Source organism: Xenia sp. Carnegie-2017, unplaced genomic scaffold (assembly GCF_021976095.1).
Source record: "Xenia sp. Carnegie-2017 unplaced genomic scaffold, XeniaSp_v1 HiC_scaffold_21, whole genome shotgun sequence".
Lineage (NCBI taxonomy): Eukaryota > Metazoa > Cnidaria > Anthozoa > Malacalcyonacea > Xeniidae > Xenia > Xenia sp. Carnegie-2017.
The window spans coordinates 3596697-3613983 of NW_025813484.1; the positions used below are offsets into that span (position 1 = coordinate 3596697).

The 17287-nt window shown below is 35.6% G+C and overlaps 5 protein-coding genes across 5 annotated transcripts; 2 read left to right on the top strand and 3 right to left on the bottom strand.

The window, feature by feature from the left end:
* Positions 1-2270: 2270 nt before the first annotated feature.
* On the top strand, positions 2271-3089 carry LOC124444539 (cyclin-dependent kinase 11B-like; the record flags this gene model as incomplete). Its single annotated transcript, XM_046995160.1, has 4 exons — positions 2271-2327; positions 2437-2544; positions 2705-2979; positions 3056-3089. Coding segments are annotated over 4 exons (474 nt in total), but the record flags the coding sequence as incomplete, so codon positions are not given.
* Positions 3090-3147: 58 nt separating this feature from the next.
* LOC124444441 (outer dynein arm protein 1-like) lies at positions 3148-5825 on the top strand. Its single transcript, XM_046995063.1, has 8 exons — positions 3148-3344; positions 3459-3601; positions 3805-3906; positions 4444-4512; positions 4825-4922; positions 4992-5057; positions 5147-5341; positions 5440-5825. The coding sequence occupies exons 4-8, from the start codon at positions 4482-4484 to the stop codon at positions 5527-5529; spliced, it is 480 nt and encodes a 159-aa protein (XP_046851019.1). The 5' UTR covers positions 3148-3344; positions 3459-3601; positions 3805-3906; positions 4444-4481; the 3' UTR covers positions 5530-5825.
* On the bottom strand, positions 3698-4473 carry LOC124444540 (protein transport protein SFT2-like; the record flags this gene model as incomplete). The annotated part of the gene is given in 6 exon segments (XM_046995161.1): positions 3698-3879; positions 3882-3901; positions 4017-4075; positions 4148-4191; positions 4194-4261; positions 4385-4473. Coding segments are annotated over 6 exon segments (363 nt in total), but the record flags the coding sequence as incomplete, so codon positions are not given.
* A 3929-nt stretch (positions 5826-9754) lies between the features above and the next one.
* Positions 9755-12936, bottom strand: LOC124444541 (hemicentin-1-like). Its single transcript, XM_046995162.1, has 4 exons — positions 12314-12936; positions 11599-11733; positions 10603-11431; positions 9755-10491 (listed from the first exon to the last, which is right to left on the bottom strand). The coding sequence occupies exons 1-4, from the start codon at positions 12860-12862 to the stop codon at positions 9914-9916; spliced, it is 2091 nt and encodes a 696-aa protein (XP_046851118.1). The 5' UTR covers positions 12863-12936; the 3' UTR covers positions 9755-9913.
* A 3827-nt stretch (positions 12937-16763) lies between these two features.
* LOC124444542 (huntingtin-interacting protein K-like) lies at positions 16764-17282 on the bottom strand (the record flags this gene model as incomplete). Its single annotated transcript, XM_046995164.1, has 4 exons — positions 16764-16895; positions 16967-17020; positions 17111-17142; positions 17201-17282. Coding segments are annotated over 4 exons (264 nt in total), but the record flags the coding sequence as incomplete, so codon positions are not given.
* Positions 17283-17287: the final 5 nt, after the last annotated feature.

The following is a 17287-nucleotide window of genomic DNA, read 5'->3' on the forward strand; positions in this document are numbered from 1 at the left end:
TTTTTACTAGATTACTCTTTATTCTTTTAAGTGATTAATTCTTCAAGACATAAAAAGTTCTTTGCCATCAATTTTGCTTGTTCCACATTCAACTTCATTGCAACCAATGCATCTTATGTGAATTTCTTAATCACCTGGAATTGAAAATGTATGGATTTCACAGATGATGCAGTACTATATTTAATGTTTCATGTCATCATAATAAGCTTATCTTGAGCAAATATTTCAAGGTAGGAGCATAATTTGGCACATTATTGAACAAAGTAGTTTTTATCTTATTTTTTATGTACTGACCTGTTTACTACAACAAACAGTTCATTTACAGAAACACCAGATGGCATTTATAAAACTTTTAGCAAAAAGCAAACCTTTACATACCATCATCATGATTGTCCATAATCTGTCAAATTGTCCAGGCTAGCTGTTTAATACAGGTATTTTTTATTGTACGACATGTACCAAAGAGCTCATTAATTAATCCTGCACTGCATTTGACTTCAATACAGCTCTGATCTTAATATTTGCTTCATATTTTCAGAAAAACATCATGAAAAAATCCTCCATTTCTTGAAGGTAAACTCAGTTGAAACAAGGAGTTTTAAGATATGCATATTTCGATAAGAATTGGTTGCTTTGCCTCGTCAAGCAAGCGATTAAGTAAAGAACAAATAAGACTGGATAAACATAACTTAAATTAAAACTTAGGAGTAAAAACATTCACAAAATATATACCATGACACTTCAAGTATTGACTTAAAACAAAACACTGAACACTTTAAATAGTAAACAATCTTACGTTGCTTACCGGTGTCATAAATTATTTCCTTTTCTGGCATTACATCAGCCTCCGTACACCAAACAAGTTTGCAGCATGTTTTAAAGATAAAATTCTAAAGTTTTTGTGCTTGGCATTGATATTTTATATAATCGCAATTGTGGTTGTCAAATCCGGGTGGGCGAAAAAATTTTATTTTATGAGCCCGCGTCTTTTCCGCTGACTTTGACAACCAAAATCCGCCATGTTTTTGACCACGCGGCCGCTCGCTAATAATTTATAGCAATTTGGTTGACATTTCCCTTCAGGTCTTATAGAACTCAATGATGGAAAAGATGTAAGGAGTCTTCTAAAGACAGTAAAATATCCATATCAAAGGGTCAAAGTGAATCTAAGGATAGTAGTATAAAGATGCCAAAAGAGCATCGAAAGTCTGCCCAGGTATCTAAAAAACCAGTACAAAAGGGAATTATGAGTGACTCAATGAGGGAACTGGTTGTTGAAGAAGAAAGTGATGAAAGTAAGTCCACAGCATATTTATATGGTTGGTTGAAATTGCTTTCTGTGGATTATAATAATTTGTGCTATGTTCTTGTTTAATTGTTTAATTAAAGGTTCAAGCATCTGATGTCAGTTCAGCTTCAGATAGTGACCGAGATGATGAAGCTGAGGACATGATTGAACAGGAAAGTTCACCTGAGCTTCCCAAGCTTCCACCCTATTTTCCTGCTATCCAAGGCTGTAGAAGTGTTGAAGAGTTCCACTCATTAAATAGAATTCAAGAAGGAACATATGGGGTTGTTTAGCAAAAGACAAGAGAACAGGTGAAATAAATGGTGACTTATTACAGTTGTTGTCAAAGTGATGGCAATAACGATGAATGTCTGCATGTATCTTACAGGAGAAGTGGTTGCAATAAAAAATTGAAAATGGAAAAGAAGAGGGATTTCCAATAACTTCATTAAGTGAAATTCATACTTTGTTGAAAGCTGAGCATCCTAACATTGTGTCAGTACAGGTCAGTAGTCATCAACTTTTCCTAAGTTCATCCTTCCAGAATTGACCATTGTTTACCCAATACTTGACATACTGACAAAGCTTTGTTTTATGGATGTTTTGCAGCTGTGGAGTTCATATCAAATATTTATGGATTTTATTACATAGGAGATAGTTGTTGGTAGTAACATGGATAAGATCTATATGTCATGGATTTTGTTGAACATGATTTAAAGGCATTGATGGAAACAATGACTCAACCATTTCTTGCTGGTAAGATAAACATTTTCTTTTATATTACATAACTACCCTCTATTGCGCACTCAACATTACTTTCTGTACATACAATAACATTTTACATAACCAACTGTACATACAATACATTATGTCCCCTTGTGTACATACATACTCAACAATACTTTTTTCTATGTTTCAGGTGAGATTAAACGATAATGATTCAATTGCTACGTGCTGTTAATCATCTCCATGATAATTGATCCTTCACAGAGATATTAAAACTTCTAACTTATTACTTAGTAACAAAGGTGTTCTTAAGGTATGTTATCACAAATTTCATCTCTTGCACACATTTTCCCAATGTTTATAATAGTATTTTAAGTTCAACATTAATATCTTCTCAAATTATAGTACATTGTGTCTTTCAGGTTGGGGATTTTGGTTTAGCACGTGAATATGGTTCACCATTAAAATATTACACTCCAGTTGTTGTAACACTCTGGTATCGAGCACCAGAACTATTGCTTGGAGCAAAGGTAAATATAATTTATGTGTGGAAACATCTACATATATTTATTATCTCTAGCAATAACCTTTGCTTTTAACATATACATCTTTTTTATGTATAAAGTAAATGTGTGTACAATATTTTGTCAAAAATATTTACTTCTATATTCCTCTGACTCTATAACACAGGAATATTGGACGCCCATTGATATTTGGTCAGTAGGCTGTGTCTTTGCTGAACTGTTGACAATGAAGCCATTATTTAATGGTCAGACTGAGATCAGTCAAATTAACAAAATCTTTAAAGAATTGGGAACACCCAGTGACGAGAAATGGCCAGGTCCACCAGCATATTCCGAGCATCCAGTTTTAAAGAAAATTACTTTTTCTGAATATCCTTACAATAATCTTCGTAACAAGTTTGGAGCAACACTCACAGATAATGGCTTTGATTTATTGAACAGGTAATATTTTTGCTTTATTTAGTCATAAGATAGTATTGCTTAAGTACCAGACCTCTTCATGACTTTTTTCTTTTAGTTTTCTGACATATGATCCTCAGAGAAGCGGCTGATGCAGCATTACGCCACAACTTTTCAAAGTAAGGAACACACTTTCTTTGACAATGAGTGGCCCTTCATTCTTTGAATTATGGTGCTTTGTAAAAATTTTAAATATTTTTATTTAATGTTATATGTATGTACAGGAAGCACCAAGTCCCATAGATCCTTCACACTTTCCATCATGGCCTGCCAGGAGTGAAGGAAGTAAACGAGCTATAAAAGCCAGTCCGAAAGCACCAGAAGGAGGAGATTTTTATAAATCACTTGTATGCAATTCATTCTCTTTTATTATATTAAACATACATGTATCTTTTTTGCAATTCTTCAATTGATATAGTGAAGATTTTTTATTAACATCTGTATCCTTTCATGTTTTATAGTCTGAAGATGGTGAAAAGAGTGAAGGCTCATTTCATATGCCTGTGGGTAACTCTCAAAGAAAAACAGCTGTACCAGTTTTTACACTCAGGTTCTAAGTAATTTCTTCTAACAAAATGAAACACCTGAGAACTTTGAAAGTCAGGTATGACAACAATTGTGTAATTATTTATTCGATCATTAACCAACACTCCCCCACACCTTTTACCCTGTAATATAATTGTAAATATACAAGTTGATGTTTAATGTTTCATGTGTACCAACAATTTTAATCCTAAATTAAAAAGAGGAATGAAGAGTTTGACTTTCATTGATCTCTACTTAATTTTTATGTACATTTTTATACAGGTAATGTTTTTGAGACTGTTTTAATGGCCACATTCGAGAAAAATCTTGACATTATTTTCATACCAGCTGTTCCTCAGGAAGATAACTTATTATGTACCTAAAGTAAGTTGACATTAATCACACCAATCCATCTTTGACTTTCTGATTACTGAAGATAATGGTGCACTTATTTATGCTTAACATACATGTCAAGAACAAAAAGTTAAACTTACCATGTCAATGTGATGACTTGAATTATAGCACAAATTAGTGTTAAGAACATACTCTTTATCTAAAAACATTGCCAGCAATGAAAGGTAAGGCAAACACACTTTGTTTTATTTGTTTCAACATTATTACTTACAAAAATGGCAAATATTAGGTAGTGAAATTGAGCCAAAATACAGTGGTAAATGGCAATCTTTCCAAACTCAAAAGATGCTTCAGGTGATGATAAGGACCCCAAAGTAAAGAAAAACTAAATAAGAGATGTACTTTGATGTACAAATGCATTGATGTGGGTTGATGCACACATTGATGTGATTTGATGTATACCATTGATGAACTTATTTGTCATATTCAATATGTTAAACATACGTACCTTCCTATAAATGTTACACTTCCCATTGTGTAAAGTGCAACAAATTTTCTTGATTTAAGAATGATGAATGGAATAATCAAAGCAGCCTTACAAAGGAATGCATAAGATTATAGAGCAGCTAAAGGAAGGTGAGAAACATTCTTAAAGGTCACTCACACTCACATAGTGAATATAAAAATTACTCTCTCCCTGATTAATGAGAAAGTCTTTTCTCCAACGATGGCAAGATTTTCGCCAATATTTCAAAAGAAGTAATCAGTGGAAAGAAAACGGCGTTTTGAATGGCAATGAGGTGTCCATCCTTAAGACCCACCAGTGAGTGCGAGTGAGCGTTTAGAAATTTTTCTCTGTTTTTGGGATAGATGAGGAAGACCTGGGAACGAGGCCTGAGAACATAATAAGTTTTACGAAATTTAGAATAAGGTCTAGTGAATTTTTAGGGGTGGATTCATTGTTCAAGAAGATCAACTGTGATAAATCATCTGTAAGAGACATGTTAGGTGGTGTTGCTGGAGTAACTGAAGGAAATATGATGCAGGTAAACAAGATGTATTAATATATACATTTCCACCAGAGATTTCATTAAATGACAATTAAAAATTTTCAGTATCTAGGCATAATCGAGCAAAGAACCAATGAACTCCTTCAAGCGCATGCGTATAAAAACGCCAAAGTAAGTATAACCTATACTTTCCATATTCGTAATGAATGATTCGTCAAAGAAATCAAATGTTTTAGTTCACGTACTTTTATTTTTCTTAGATTCAAGACCCGGATCGAGTAGATTTGAGTGTTGCTGGACTTCTAGGTGGTGGTCCTCAGATAGCTGCAGGATCGATAGCTATCGTTCCTCCTACGACATGTGATGATTACGAAACTGAAGGCAGTACGGAGGAAAGTGAAGACGAATGTCGTCCATTGACAGCGCAGGAATTAAAAAACAAGATAATGAAAAGTGTGAGTTTGTATAAATCAATGATATCTTCCTTCATGGAACAACTATTAGCACTTTTAATGAAAACAGTTGTAAAATTCACCTTTTTTATTACCCCCAGATCAATCGTCGAGAAGTCCAACCGAGGAATTCTTCTCCACATTCTGCACGCTCTGAAGAAAAAACAGCGTCAAAACGTAAGAAGAAATAAAGCATTGATGATTTTACGTGATACAGTATTGGTATTGCTTTTTTCAACGTCTTAATCCACGTGAACTTTGTCAGAGTTTGGAATACAAGAACACATTTGTGGTTAGCAAACATAAAACATGTACGTACATCGTTGTGTTTGTTTGTGCTGATCAATTTTAGGTAAAGTTCTTAGATAGCATATAAACAAAAACTAATTTGACAACTATCCGAGTCGTTATGATTGAAAAGAACAGAACTTTGTAGCCATGTTTTATTACTTAACGTGAAATATTCACTTTACATCAAACTTTCTAAGTACTTGTTTCTTCATTTCGTTACAAAACAAAACTCCAGAGTCATATAGGCTATCGTTTCTGGAGGGCAGAAAATATTTCTCCAACTCACAAAGAAGGTTCCGCCTGACTAACGTTAAAAGTTGGCCCAACCTTTGATTTTAAACTTTCGTTAGAGGAGCAGCTGCCCCTGCCCCATCCCTAACGCCGATGTCCAGAGTTCTGTATCAATGACATTTAATGGTAATGAAAGAACAGTTAAATTTTTTGATGGCATATTTGAAAATTACCTGAATGCATTGTGCTTTAGTTTGTACTAGTCGTGTAAAAGACATTTTTGTTGTCGGAAGTAATGGTTGCCAAGTTCTTTGTATTTTCATCTTCGTTAATTCTTTCCTCTTCTTGATCAATGACAAAGTAAAGAAACCGGGGGTGGGGGGCAACGAGGAGAAGTTATGAATTTTTAATACTCCTCTGACCTCTGTCAAACTTAAGATGGCTGCCAATGATGAAGGGGGGAATGCTATAACCCGGGCAAGGATCGGGGACGCGCCTATTAACTTCCTGGTCAGCGGCAAAAGCCTTGACATAATAATCGCTATATACAATATGTTTCTGTATGTAATTTCAACACAAATTAACACAAAGTATACAGCACAGCGCCACATTGTATTATATGTTCATTTGGCTTTTACAAAATATGCGGTCTTTTTTATAACGAATGTTACTGCAAACTACTACTCCTTTTCTTTCGCTTCACATTGAAAAAAATTATAAAATACGCCAAAAAACATTGAGTTTTCGATGATGAGCGCTTAGCTCAACTGGCCGATGTTGGGCGCTTAGTTCGACATCAATGAACTCCTGTGCACAAGATCCTTGGTTCGCCCCTCTACCAACACACTTGGCACGTGTACGCGGCGATGGAAGACAGAAAGTCGAACTAAGGAACGAGTGCCTGGAAGTAAGAAAGGAATGATTAGGGCGTTCTGTTTGCTCTTGACTTTCTTGACTTTCCTGACTTTTCAAAATTTAAAAAAATAACTCCCTGATCACAGGGAGTCATAAAAAAATTGAGCAAAAGACTTTTTTTTTCTTTGCTCTCCTCATCGGAGAGCGAATTTTTCTGAATTTATACTAAGTGTCGCATTCCATTCTCGAAAAACTTAGTAATAGAAATCTCATTTTCGTTGTAGTAATGTTGTAAAAGTTTTATTAAATATTTATTATATCTTCTATATACTAACCTAAGGAGGTTTTACACAACACTGCTGGAGTTCAATGCAAAGGCTCCTTAAATAATGGGCATACTTATTTACATTTACGTATATTTAAATTTCGTAATGAATTCTGTTCAAGTAACCAGCACTATTTTCCCATGTTTCGGATCATCCTACAGCCTAACAACATCTTATTCTAGACAGGGTTCGAACCTCCACTCTCAACCTCGAAAGGTTGTGTCTATCCACTAGACAAGAGAGTTTGTTGAAGACACCTGGTCATTTTAAAGTACCACTCCTACCTTGAAGTATTTAATGCAAAAAAAATAGACCATTGAAGGTCTCGAACCAAAATTATAGCAGAATACTTCCAGCTAAAGATAAAACAACAAACCAAAAATCATATTCGTAGTAGAATGTTGATATAAAGAGTGAAAAAGTAGTACAAATAAATACATTTATATTTATGTTAGTTTGGGAATACATTAGTAAAACATCTATAGTTACTTATGTCTTCTTTTGAAAAAGATAGAGACAAGTAAGTCTTTCAAAAGCAGCACGTTTTCTTACGGCTAAGCAATGCAGATTTCTTTTAGCGGCTGCTGTCAATATTAACTTTATTAATCAATGGCACTTGTCGTAGTAAAATATGAGGATGACATATTTCTGGCTTGACGTTGGTGGAGGCTTTAAAGCAGCCGATAACTTGCCTTCCTTTAGCTTTTATATAATATACATAGGAAATGAATTTTCCTATCGTTCCGTTTTTGAGGTGTATTCTTTAGGAATGTCGATTTCACGAGTCATATCCTACATTTCAATGATTTATGACACTCATAACATATCACCGCATATTTGACAACCCAGCCATATTATCTCTAAACATTGTGTTGAGGAAATCCGATGTTGTAAGAAACCAATCTGCACAGTCTTCACGGCGCTCTTGTTTCTTGCGTTACGCTATCACTCAATTCCATAGCTTCTATACAAACTGTATGCTTATCAAATGCTTAGATTTGGTCCGGTATATCCATCGACATTTGGTTTGTCTGGTAGACGTCGTTAACTCGTAGTAATTCCGCTTTGATAGTTAATAATTTAAGTTCAATCCACGTCGAGACTCCCTTCCAGTGACTGAATAATTCTCTCTCAACATAAACTTTAACGTGGTCTCGCCCTTTTATCCTTGCCATTGTACTTGCTGCTGCTGTTTCTGTTCAAATTTAGTCTAGGCAGATTTATAAGTGAAATTTATGTTCTTACATGCATTATTATGCATGCATAACCGAAAACATATTAATCCTACAATACAAAATCTTCTGTCTTTATGACAATGATTATTCTTGCACCTGACTGGTTTTTCATTTATTGCTATTGTTGTTGTGAAAGTTTGATTGTTGATCTATACGGCTGAGCGTCAAGCTCCACGACATGCATAATTAACCTAATATTCACATCATCTCATCGAGAAATGCTTCAAAACTATCAACTGCGAAATCCTTTTCACAACATTGCCACGATGACAATGAGGAGTTTGAAAATAAAACCATACCATGTTAAAGCTAAGGTATGAAGTTTAAGAATAAACCCATACGAATAAGAAAAGCATGCAGCACAATGACGAGACTTATTGTGGAAAGTGTTCGAAAGTCGTACGTCTACAATTCTACTAATAATTTCTAGAAAACACTATAACTGAGATAAAACTTCAAGAGCCATTTTTATTACATTCTTTTTCTGGTGAATGACACTAAAGCATGCATTGGAGAGGAATATCTATTTATCTTTTCACAATGTTCGACGTAACGTATTTGACAATAAAAAAACACGGCTCAGTGTTATAACTGTTCACAGCGAAGATGTTATACATCAACCTCAATAAAATTTTTTTCAAATTATGTAAGTAATAAACAAGCGTCTTGCAGTGAGGGTTATCTTAACGACTGCGCAAGTATCTCTTGCATAAGAGCACGTCAAAAACGAGAGAAAAACTTATATGGGCAGAAACTCATAAACTGCTCAAACGTGGCACTTTGCCGGCCATGCAAACTCAAGTAACTGCAATTTAAAAAATTCATCGACTCGTTTCTTATATCAAGAGTTGGTAAAAGTTGTTACTATCTTTAAAAGTTGTTACTATCTTTACAAGTTGTTACTATCTTTACAAGTTGTTACTATTTTTAAAAGTTGTTACTATCTTTACAAGTTGTTACTATCTTTACAACTGTGTGAGCGAAATGAGACAGTTTTGTCGATGCCTTTTTGAATCACACGTTTTGTCTTTTTGCATCACACGTTTCGTGGCCTCCAAAAGCACGAAGAGCTATGTGAACTATTGGCAAATTGTAGCTTTGTCGCGATTTTAGTCTTGTCGAGGTAAAGGCCAAGATTTCCGCTTAGGTTTCAATTTTGGACGGTAGAAAACCTTCATAAATACGGAAATTTATTAACATAAAGGAAGTTTTGCTAAGTATCTCTGTATATTGAATATTTCTGTTTTAGTTCATTTTTTTCGATGCTAGAATCATTTGCATATTCAGAATATTACTTACTTCAGTAATCAAATGAACTTCCACTTTGTCCGCTAACTGTGATTTTTCGACCGCTGGCTAGCATTGATCGACTGCACTCGTAATCACCAAGACGACGCTCAATCACTTCTTCAACGCCCTTTTCTATAACGCTACAATCTTTAACGTTTCCATAACAATGCAAGAAAATACAACAAGAATTTTTCTCTTTGTATTTATTACTAATTTACTATTATATATCCAATTATTTCTTACTATCATATAACAAAACACGATTTCCGTCAAGCATAATGCAAGATTTCTGCTGCTAACTAGATGGTTATATTAACAATTACAATAAGTTTTCATTCGTTGAATCATTAAACAACCAGCAATGGTACGGACATGGTTGCTACTGAACCAGAACTTCTTCCTGTCACAGACACTACGACTGTAACAGTCATACCTGAGGTGGCTTTCGGTTTTCCTCGGAACGTGACGGCAAACGATGTCGTCCGACCTTTACGTATGCGTCCGAACTTTCTAGACTGTCTTTCGACTGTTCCCAAGTTTCCAAGCGATTTGAAATCGACGACCTCATTGTTCCCAAAGTTCTGGACAGTGAATATTATATAACACGTGTTTCCTTGTTTCAATGTGTAATCGTTTCTTGCGAACAATACTTTCACTATCAATGTTTCTGTTTTTATAGGTGAATGAGAAATGCGCTCAAACGAATTGCCTTTCTTTGTGAGACCTTTCAATTTAATTTTGAAAATTTGATTTGGTGGATGGAATTTGAATGAATGCCGAATCCCTTTGCTATCTTTTGGGGACAATGACGTTGGTCTTGTTGTCGTGATGACGTCACCACGCAGCGTCACAAGTTCTGCTCTCAAACTGCTCTTGTTGACATGAGAGATTCCTCCAACAGTTAAAATTGCTTCAGCTTGAACACCTGACAATATGGAGCATTATGAATTCATAGATGATCTAAACTTGATAAGCATAAATCAAGGAAAACTGACACAACACCGCGACAGTTGACAATAAAGATTTTCACTCTTACCTAATATAGGAGATGATATCGGGAATGTGGTCCGTACTCCACGACGAGAGGTCGTTCGAACAAAATAAACTTCGAAGTCAATATTATCTGTACTCACTCCCTTTACTGAAATATCATAGTTCACGTCCGGTCTCGATTGCATTCCTAAATTCCATATTCCCACATTCGGATTTGAGATTTGATAAATTCTCCCTTGGTTTAAACTGCTGGTCGTGACGCCCACGAGCGATCCTGTGGGAGAGGTCAGCGATACACTCCAAGAATTCGCGCTTCCATAAATTTGATCAGCGGTTACGGCAATGACCATTGTGTCGATAGAATCATCAACTGTGATGGTGTAAGTATTACTTTGTTTTGTCGAACTTCTCTTTTTACGTGACGTGGCTTGGTAACTAACGCTACGAACGACCGCTGTCCCGCCAAGCGAAGTAGCAGTAAGACCGGTCAATGCATTCAATTCGGCCGCATTTTGCAATTCAAACACTTGACCGGTCGTCTTTTCAGCTATTTTATGAAAGGACGTAATGTCAGCATTCCTAGAACATCCCGTGTTTTTCACAAAGAAAAAATTCACGACATGTCCTTCAGCTTGGGCGATTTCCGATAAATAATTAATTTTATCATCGTTGGCGTCTTTTGGTCCGGCATCAGTAAACACGTAAAGTGGAGAATCGGGCTGAGGACCTTCATCAATGGCATTAATCATACCAGTGAACGTCAACTCAGGACAGTCTCCTCCACCATGAGGCGTCAATGAGGAAATCGCATTGAGAAATTTGCCTTTTTCCGTTTCATCACAATATGTGACCGGACCAGTGCCTAAAACATAAACGCATCATCATAAAATGCAACTAAAAAGGCAAAGCATTGTAGCAATAATGTTAAATTATGAAATTATCATGAGCAGGTCCAGGTTTATGAGAGAACACACATCCAAACTACATCACGTTTCACCGACCAATCGATCGATGAACAATGTGTGAGAGTTTTTGTTACCTGATCAAAGGCGACAAGATATAATCCACTGGTTCTGTCTCGCTGCATGTTCACAATAGCTGTGGCTAAATTCTTCGCACCCTGAATTTCTTCTCTCATGCTCCCAGTGTCATCAATGGCAAACATAAGTGTCACCTGACCTATGCATGGCAAACAAATCGTTGAAAGCCGATGCAACCGATTGTCTGCCTAAGTTGCCAAGAAAGCTCCTTCCTGACGTCATTGCACTTCTTTTCCCTCGCGTGCCTCTCCTGAGTGGAAAAACGCAATGGCTTCAATAGAGTTCACAAGAACAAAAAATCGAGAAAAAAATTTTAACAGAAAAACACTTGGGGAGAGGTATTTTTCAATTAGAGTCGTGTTGAAAGATCATTTATTTATAAAGAGTTGTTGAAAGAGATGACAATAAATGTTGAATGTCCTTTTTCCCCCGTTTGTTCGTTTTATTTTTTTATTTTCGAAGCAAACAAGAAGTTCGGAAGAAATAAAGCGAGACTAAACGATAAAATACTACAGCAACAACCGATTAACTTAAGCAAGGACGACTTTAAACGCGGCAAAATTGTGTCAAAATATTTTAGGTATGTTAGGGAAACTCAATAACAGAGGATTTTGTTACCTTGTATCCTGCAGTTTTTTAATCGTATACATTGCCTCGCCGATTGCCTTGCGAGCAAAACGATAACTTCTTTTGGAAACGGCCGTCTTAATCAACTTTAACAATTTTAATCCATCTTGATTTCTGGACCTGTCTGATCAATTGAGCATTGGCCAAGGCCCTCTCAATGTCCTCCATAGCTTCTGTAAATTTATTTAATGAAACTCGTTTCTTCTTTACAAGCGTTGGTTTACGAGTGAATTTTTTCCTCATTGAGTTGGTTCTTCTTCTCCAACCGCCGCCAGAGGAAGGCACTTTCTTCAATACAGGTGGTGGCCTGGCAAGAGACGTTTTCTTGATGTGCATGTTGATGTCCATCTTAGCTATTCTAAATTTATTTAATGAAACTCGTTTCTTCTTCAAAAGCGTTGGTTTACGAGTGAATTTTTTCCTTATTGAGTAGGTTCTTCTTCTCCAACCGCCGCCAGAGGAAGGCACTTTCTTCAATACAGGTGGTGGCCTCGCAAGAGACGTTTTCTCGATGTGCACAGGATCATAAAATGACATTATCGCGTCGCGGGCGTCGTCCATTGACCCATAAAGATTGAACGCACAATTAACGAGCGCCATTTGGTAGAGAAGAAGCAAAACTGTCAGACCCTTCATGGTTGTTGAATATCTCACAAGCTGTTGCGAGTCTCTGCACGGTTCTCTTAAGTTTTATATGCGTTTTATAGAACTTAGGAAATTTCAGCAATGACGTCATAGATCGTTTCATGATTAGACATCCTGTTTCAGAAACAACAACTGAATACAAATGACTTCCTAGTTCCCTAATCTTTCATCAACAAAACGCAGTTGGAAGCCTCAGTAGTGAGCACTGATCTGATAATAGACTGGATATAGCTTCTACAGGTAGCAAAAGTGAAGCCTAATTATATATGCAAAATTCACTTCTGGTTACCACGGCGAGATACAAATTACTATAGAAATGTAATGCGGATAACGTTTACAAACATGGATTTTCGAATATTTAAGACCTTTCGCGACTCCTTACTAACCTCAAGTATTAGTCATGGATAAAACAGGTTATGCGAATCGATTTGACATCAAAATGATTCCGATAGCTGTAAAATATCGACGTTAGTGGTGATTTAAAAGTTGTACATGCGAGAATGTATTTTGTCCCATCGTTGCCAATGCAAGATAGTTCACTGCTCGCTTTCCAATTTCTGAGGCAGTTATGATCTAGTATACGTTTCAGTTCTTTAGAAATGAGGTGAGCATTTTTTATCATTCCTTCTTTATGTTGAGAGATTGTTGACATTTTATTTTTTGCTGTAACTTCATTTTTCATGAGCAAAGTACTGCTGAGTGCTTAAACAAGACAAGTCTATTTAGTTTCTTTCGCACTTTATCTTTAGTTTCCATTTCTGGGTAGTTGTTTTCTCTAAATGGTATAGTCGCACTTTGCGCTTAATTATTCAAAGAAGTATGATTTTCATTGACATTAAAATCTAACAAAGCGTTCTACACATTAGACACTTTAGTATACTGCTTTTGAAACATCACAATGTAGCCAGCCAAGTATGAATTTGCAGGCCCCTTTATAATCATCTCTGTCCTCAGGAGGCTTTAACAACAACCCAACAGCTGAACAATTCACGGCTGCATACAAGAGAGACTTTTGATGAGAAGCAGTATCCATGGTTGCAAATGCACAACTGCACCCGAACAAGATGAAACTAACATATTGGAAGTAATTGGGGACACCTATAAAATGCCAAACAAAGAATCAAGTACGACAATTGATGATGCTGCTCTCATCTGAAAGTATGATTTACAAGGGACAAATCACAACAGAGATTAGGATGAAGATTAAAGTGATGCACCAAGCTTTTCCACTGTATCTGAATCTCTAAAAGGCAACATCGCATGGCTGGCTATGTTGCCCAGATGGTGCAAAAGAAAATAAACTGTCCTGTTTGTCATGAAGCAGTCATCAAGAAACTACAAAATGAGTCTGCTTTCCTGACTTTAAAAGACAGGGTAATTTGTTTAAGCTAACAGCAAGTATAATAGTAATATGCAATGAAACAGAGAGGTGCTTTCAGAGAATGTTGGCAGCTACAGATGGAAATTTACCGCAAGGAAAGGAATTCCTGATGCTATTGCTTTGTCTGTAGTAAATGGTATAGATTTGAGGACCACATTCAAGGATCTCGGATGCAATACATGTTGGCTACTACTGTTCACGAAAATAATATTTACTCATTAATTCAAGACCATATCTAAATGCTACAGCAAGGTGCTTAACTATACCATTTGGGAAAACAACCACAGAAATGGAAACTAAAGATAAAGTGCGAAAGAAACTAAATAGACTTGTCTTGTTTAAGCATCAGTAGTACTTTGCTCATGAAAAAATGAAGTTACAGCAAAAATAAAATGTCAACAATCTCTCAACATAAAGAAAGAATGATAAAACACTCATAAATACTCGAAATTATTCACGTGAAGGGAGTTTGCGCCGTAAATTGAGTGATCTCCATGTTAGCTAATATTGCCTTCTTGTTAGAATCATCGACATGTTCGGCACTATTTTGAGCAGAGATGCATTCTTTTACAGGTAATCACCAGATGACGCTCAATCACTTCTTCAACGCCCTTTTCTATAACGCCAATCTTTGACGTTTCCACAACAATGCAAGAAAATACAAACAAGAATTTTTTTCTTGTATTTATTACTAATTTACTACTATATATCCAATTATTTCTTACTATCATATAACAAAACACGATTTCTCAGCCATAATGCAAGATTTTTGCTGCTAACTAGATGGTTATATTAACAATTACAATAAATTCTCATTCGTTGAATCATTAAACAACCAGCAATGGTACAGACACCTTTGCGACTGAACCAGAACTTCTTCCTGTCACAGACACTACGACTGTAACAGTCATACCCGGAGTGGTTTCTCAATTTTCTCCTTTGATATAATCCACATTTTCTGCTCGCAGCATATTCAATGGCGGTGGAAATATTATTCGTGCCCTAAATTCCGTCGTACATGCTTTATATGTCATCAATGGCAAACATGCATGGCTAACACTTCTTCGAAAGCGGATGAACCAATTTTTCTCCTTAAATCAACAAGAAAGCTTCTTCCTGACGTCATTACACTTCTTTTAAACGCCTTTCCTAAGTAAAAAAATAAACACAGAGGCCTCAATAAAGCTCATAAGAATTTTGACATTAAAAAACACAAACAAACCAATGTACTATTAAATAAATTATAAATGGGAAAAAGTATATTTTATTAAGAGTCGTGTTGAAAGAGGATAAACTATATATATAGAGTGCTTGAAAAAGAGTATAATATTCTTGAATCCCATTCTAACTTTTTTCGTTCGTTCGTTTTATTTTATAGATTTTTGAAGACGGGGAAACAAGAAGTTTGAAGTAATAATGCTTGATTAAGCAATAAAATCATACAGCAACAACCTGTTAACTCAAGTGAGGAAAATTCGAACCACGTTATGATAGTGCTAAAATATTGTAGGTATGTTAGGGAAACTCAATAACAGAGGTATTTTTATTACCTTGTATCCTGCAGTTTTTTTATCGTATACATTGCCTCGCCGATTGCCTTGCGAGCAAAACGATAACTTCTTTTGGAAACGGCCGTCTTAGCTGTCTAAGTTCAAAAATTTTCTTAACTTATCTTGATTGTGTTGAACTCGTCTAATCAATTGAGCATTGGCCAAGGCCCTCTCAAATTCCTCCATAGCTTTCTGCAAAAAATGATTCTATCTATTTCAACCGAGAGAGTAGTGACGCATACTAAAGTTTTCATCAGATTTCAACATTTTACTGCCCGACACGCCAGCAATCAAATATGCAATAGACGCTGTTGCATAACGTAATTCAGCAACAAACCATAGCCAACAACATTGTGGGCTCATCCTTGGCATAACCCCAGCCCGTTTATGACATAAATTTTAGTTAGTCAACGAGAACGAGTACAAAACAGGAACAGATATGTAGCAGCAAAACCCCTGGTTTAAAATACTGTTTTTGTATAGAGATAAAGTTTTAATGAGGCAATCATGTGGTATAGATAAAAGTTTTAATGAGGCAATCATGTATAGAGATAAAGTTTTAATGAGGCAATCATGTATAGAGATAAAGTTTTAATGAGGCAATCATGTATAGAGATAAAGTTTTAATAGGAAATCATGTATAGAGATAAAGTTTTAATGAGGCAATCATGTATAGAGATAAAGTTTTAATGAGGAAATCATCTATGACAATTTCGTGAAAATGCAACAAAACAAAAAATGTACATTTCAGTGAATAAATAACCATCACGCACATTAAATCACTTGAAATCATCAGTTGGATTTGATTTAAGAAAAAAACAAAACAAAATTTTTAAACATGAATGGTTCGCAAATGCACAAATTCATTTGAAAAGATAAATATTACATCAAATGATTTCCATGGTTTCAAATGCAGAGTTTCAGTTTCTCCGTCACAAGCCTTATCATTTACCTTTGCAATACTAGCACACATAAGATTAAATACAAAACCTTTTTCCTAGTTTGTCAATGATATCAAAGCTCTGACTACGTCACTGCCATTACTTCTCAGACTCCATTCTGCTTCTGATTTAGAGATCTCCATTTCTTTCATCTACAAATAAGTCATTCTGGTTTATTCAAGATTATTTAATAGCATGTACTTGATTTTACAAAATTACTTACGATCAAAACAACATCCTCTTTTTTTATAGAAACCTTTGCCAGTTCTTTTTCTCTCTAAAGATTACACAAAATGAGCTTCAGATCAGGGATGGATTAATTGGAAGGAGAGGAATAGACAAGTCAGGCCCAGGCAAGTTAAGTGACTGAAGTCTGTTTAAAAGTTTCTGTAACTTCAACTTTAAGTTAAACCATTTCATGAAAATAAAAGGTAGTAAAATCTATCATCGTACTAACACTTAATATTGACTGGACTTATTTCTTTGTCTTCTTCGTAATCAGTTACTCTCTCTAGATCGGCACTGGCTTTGCTGTCAAAGTTTT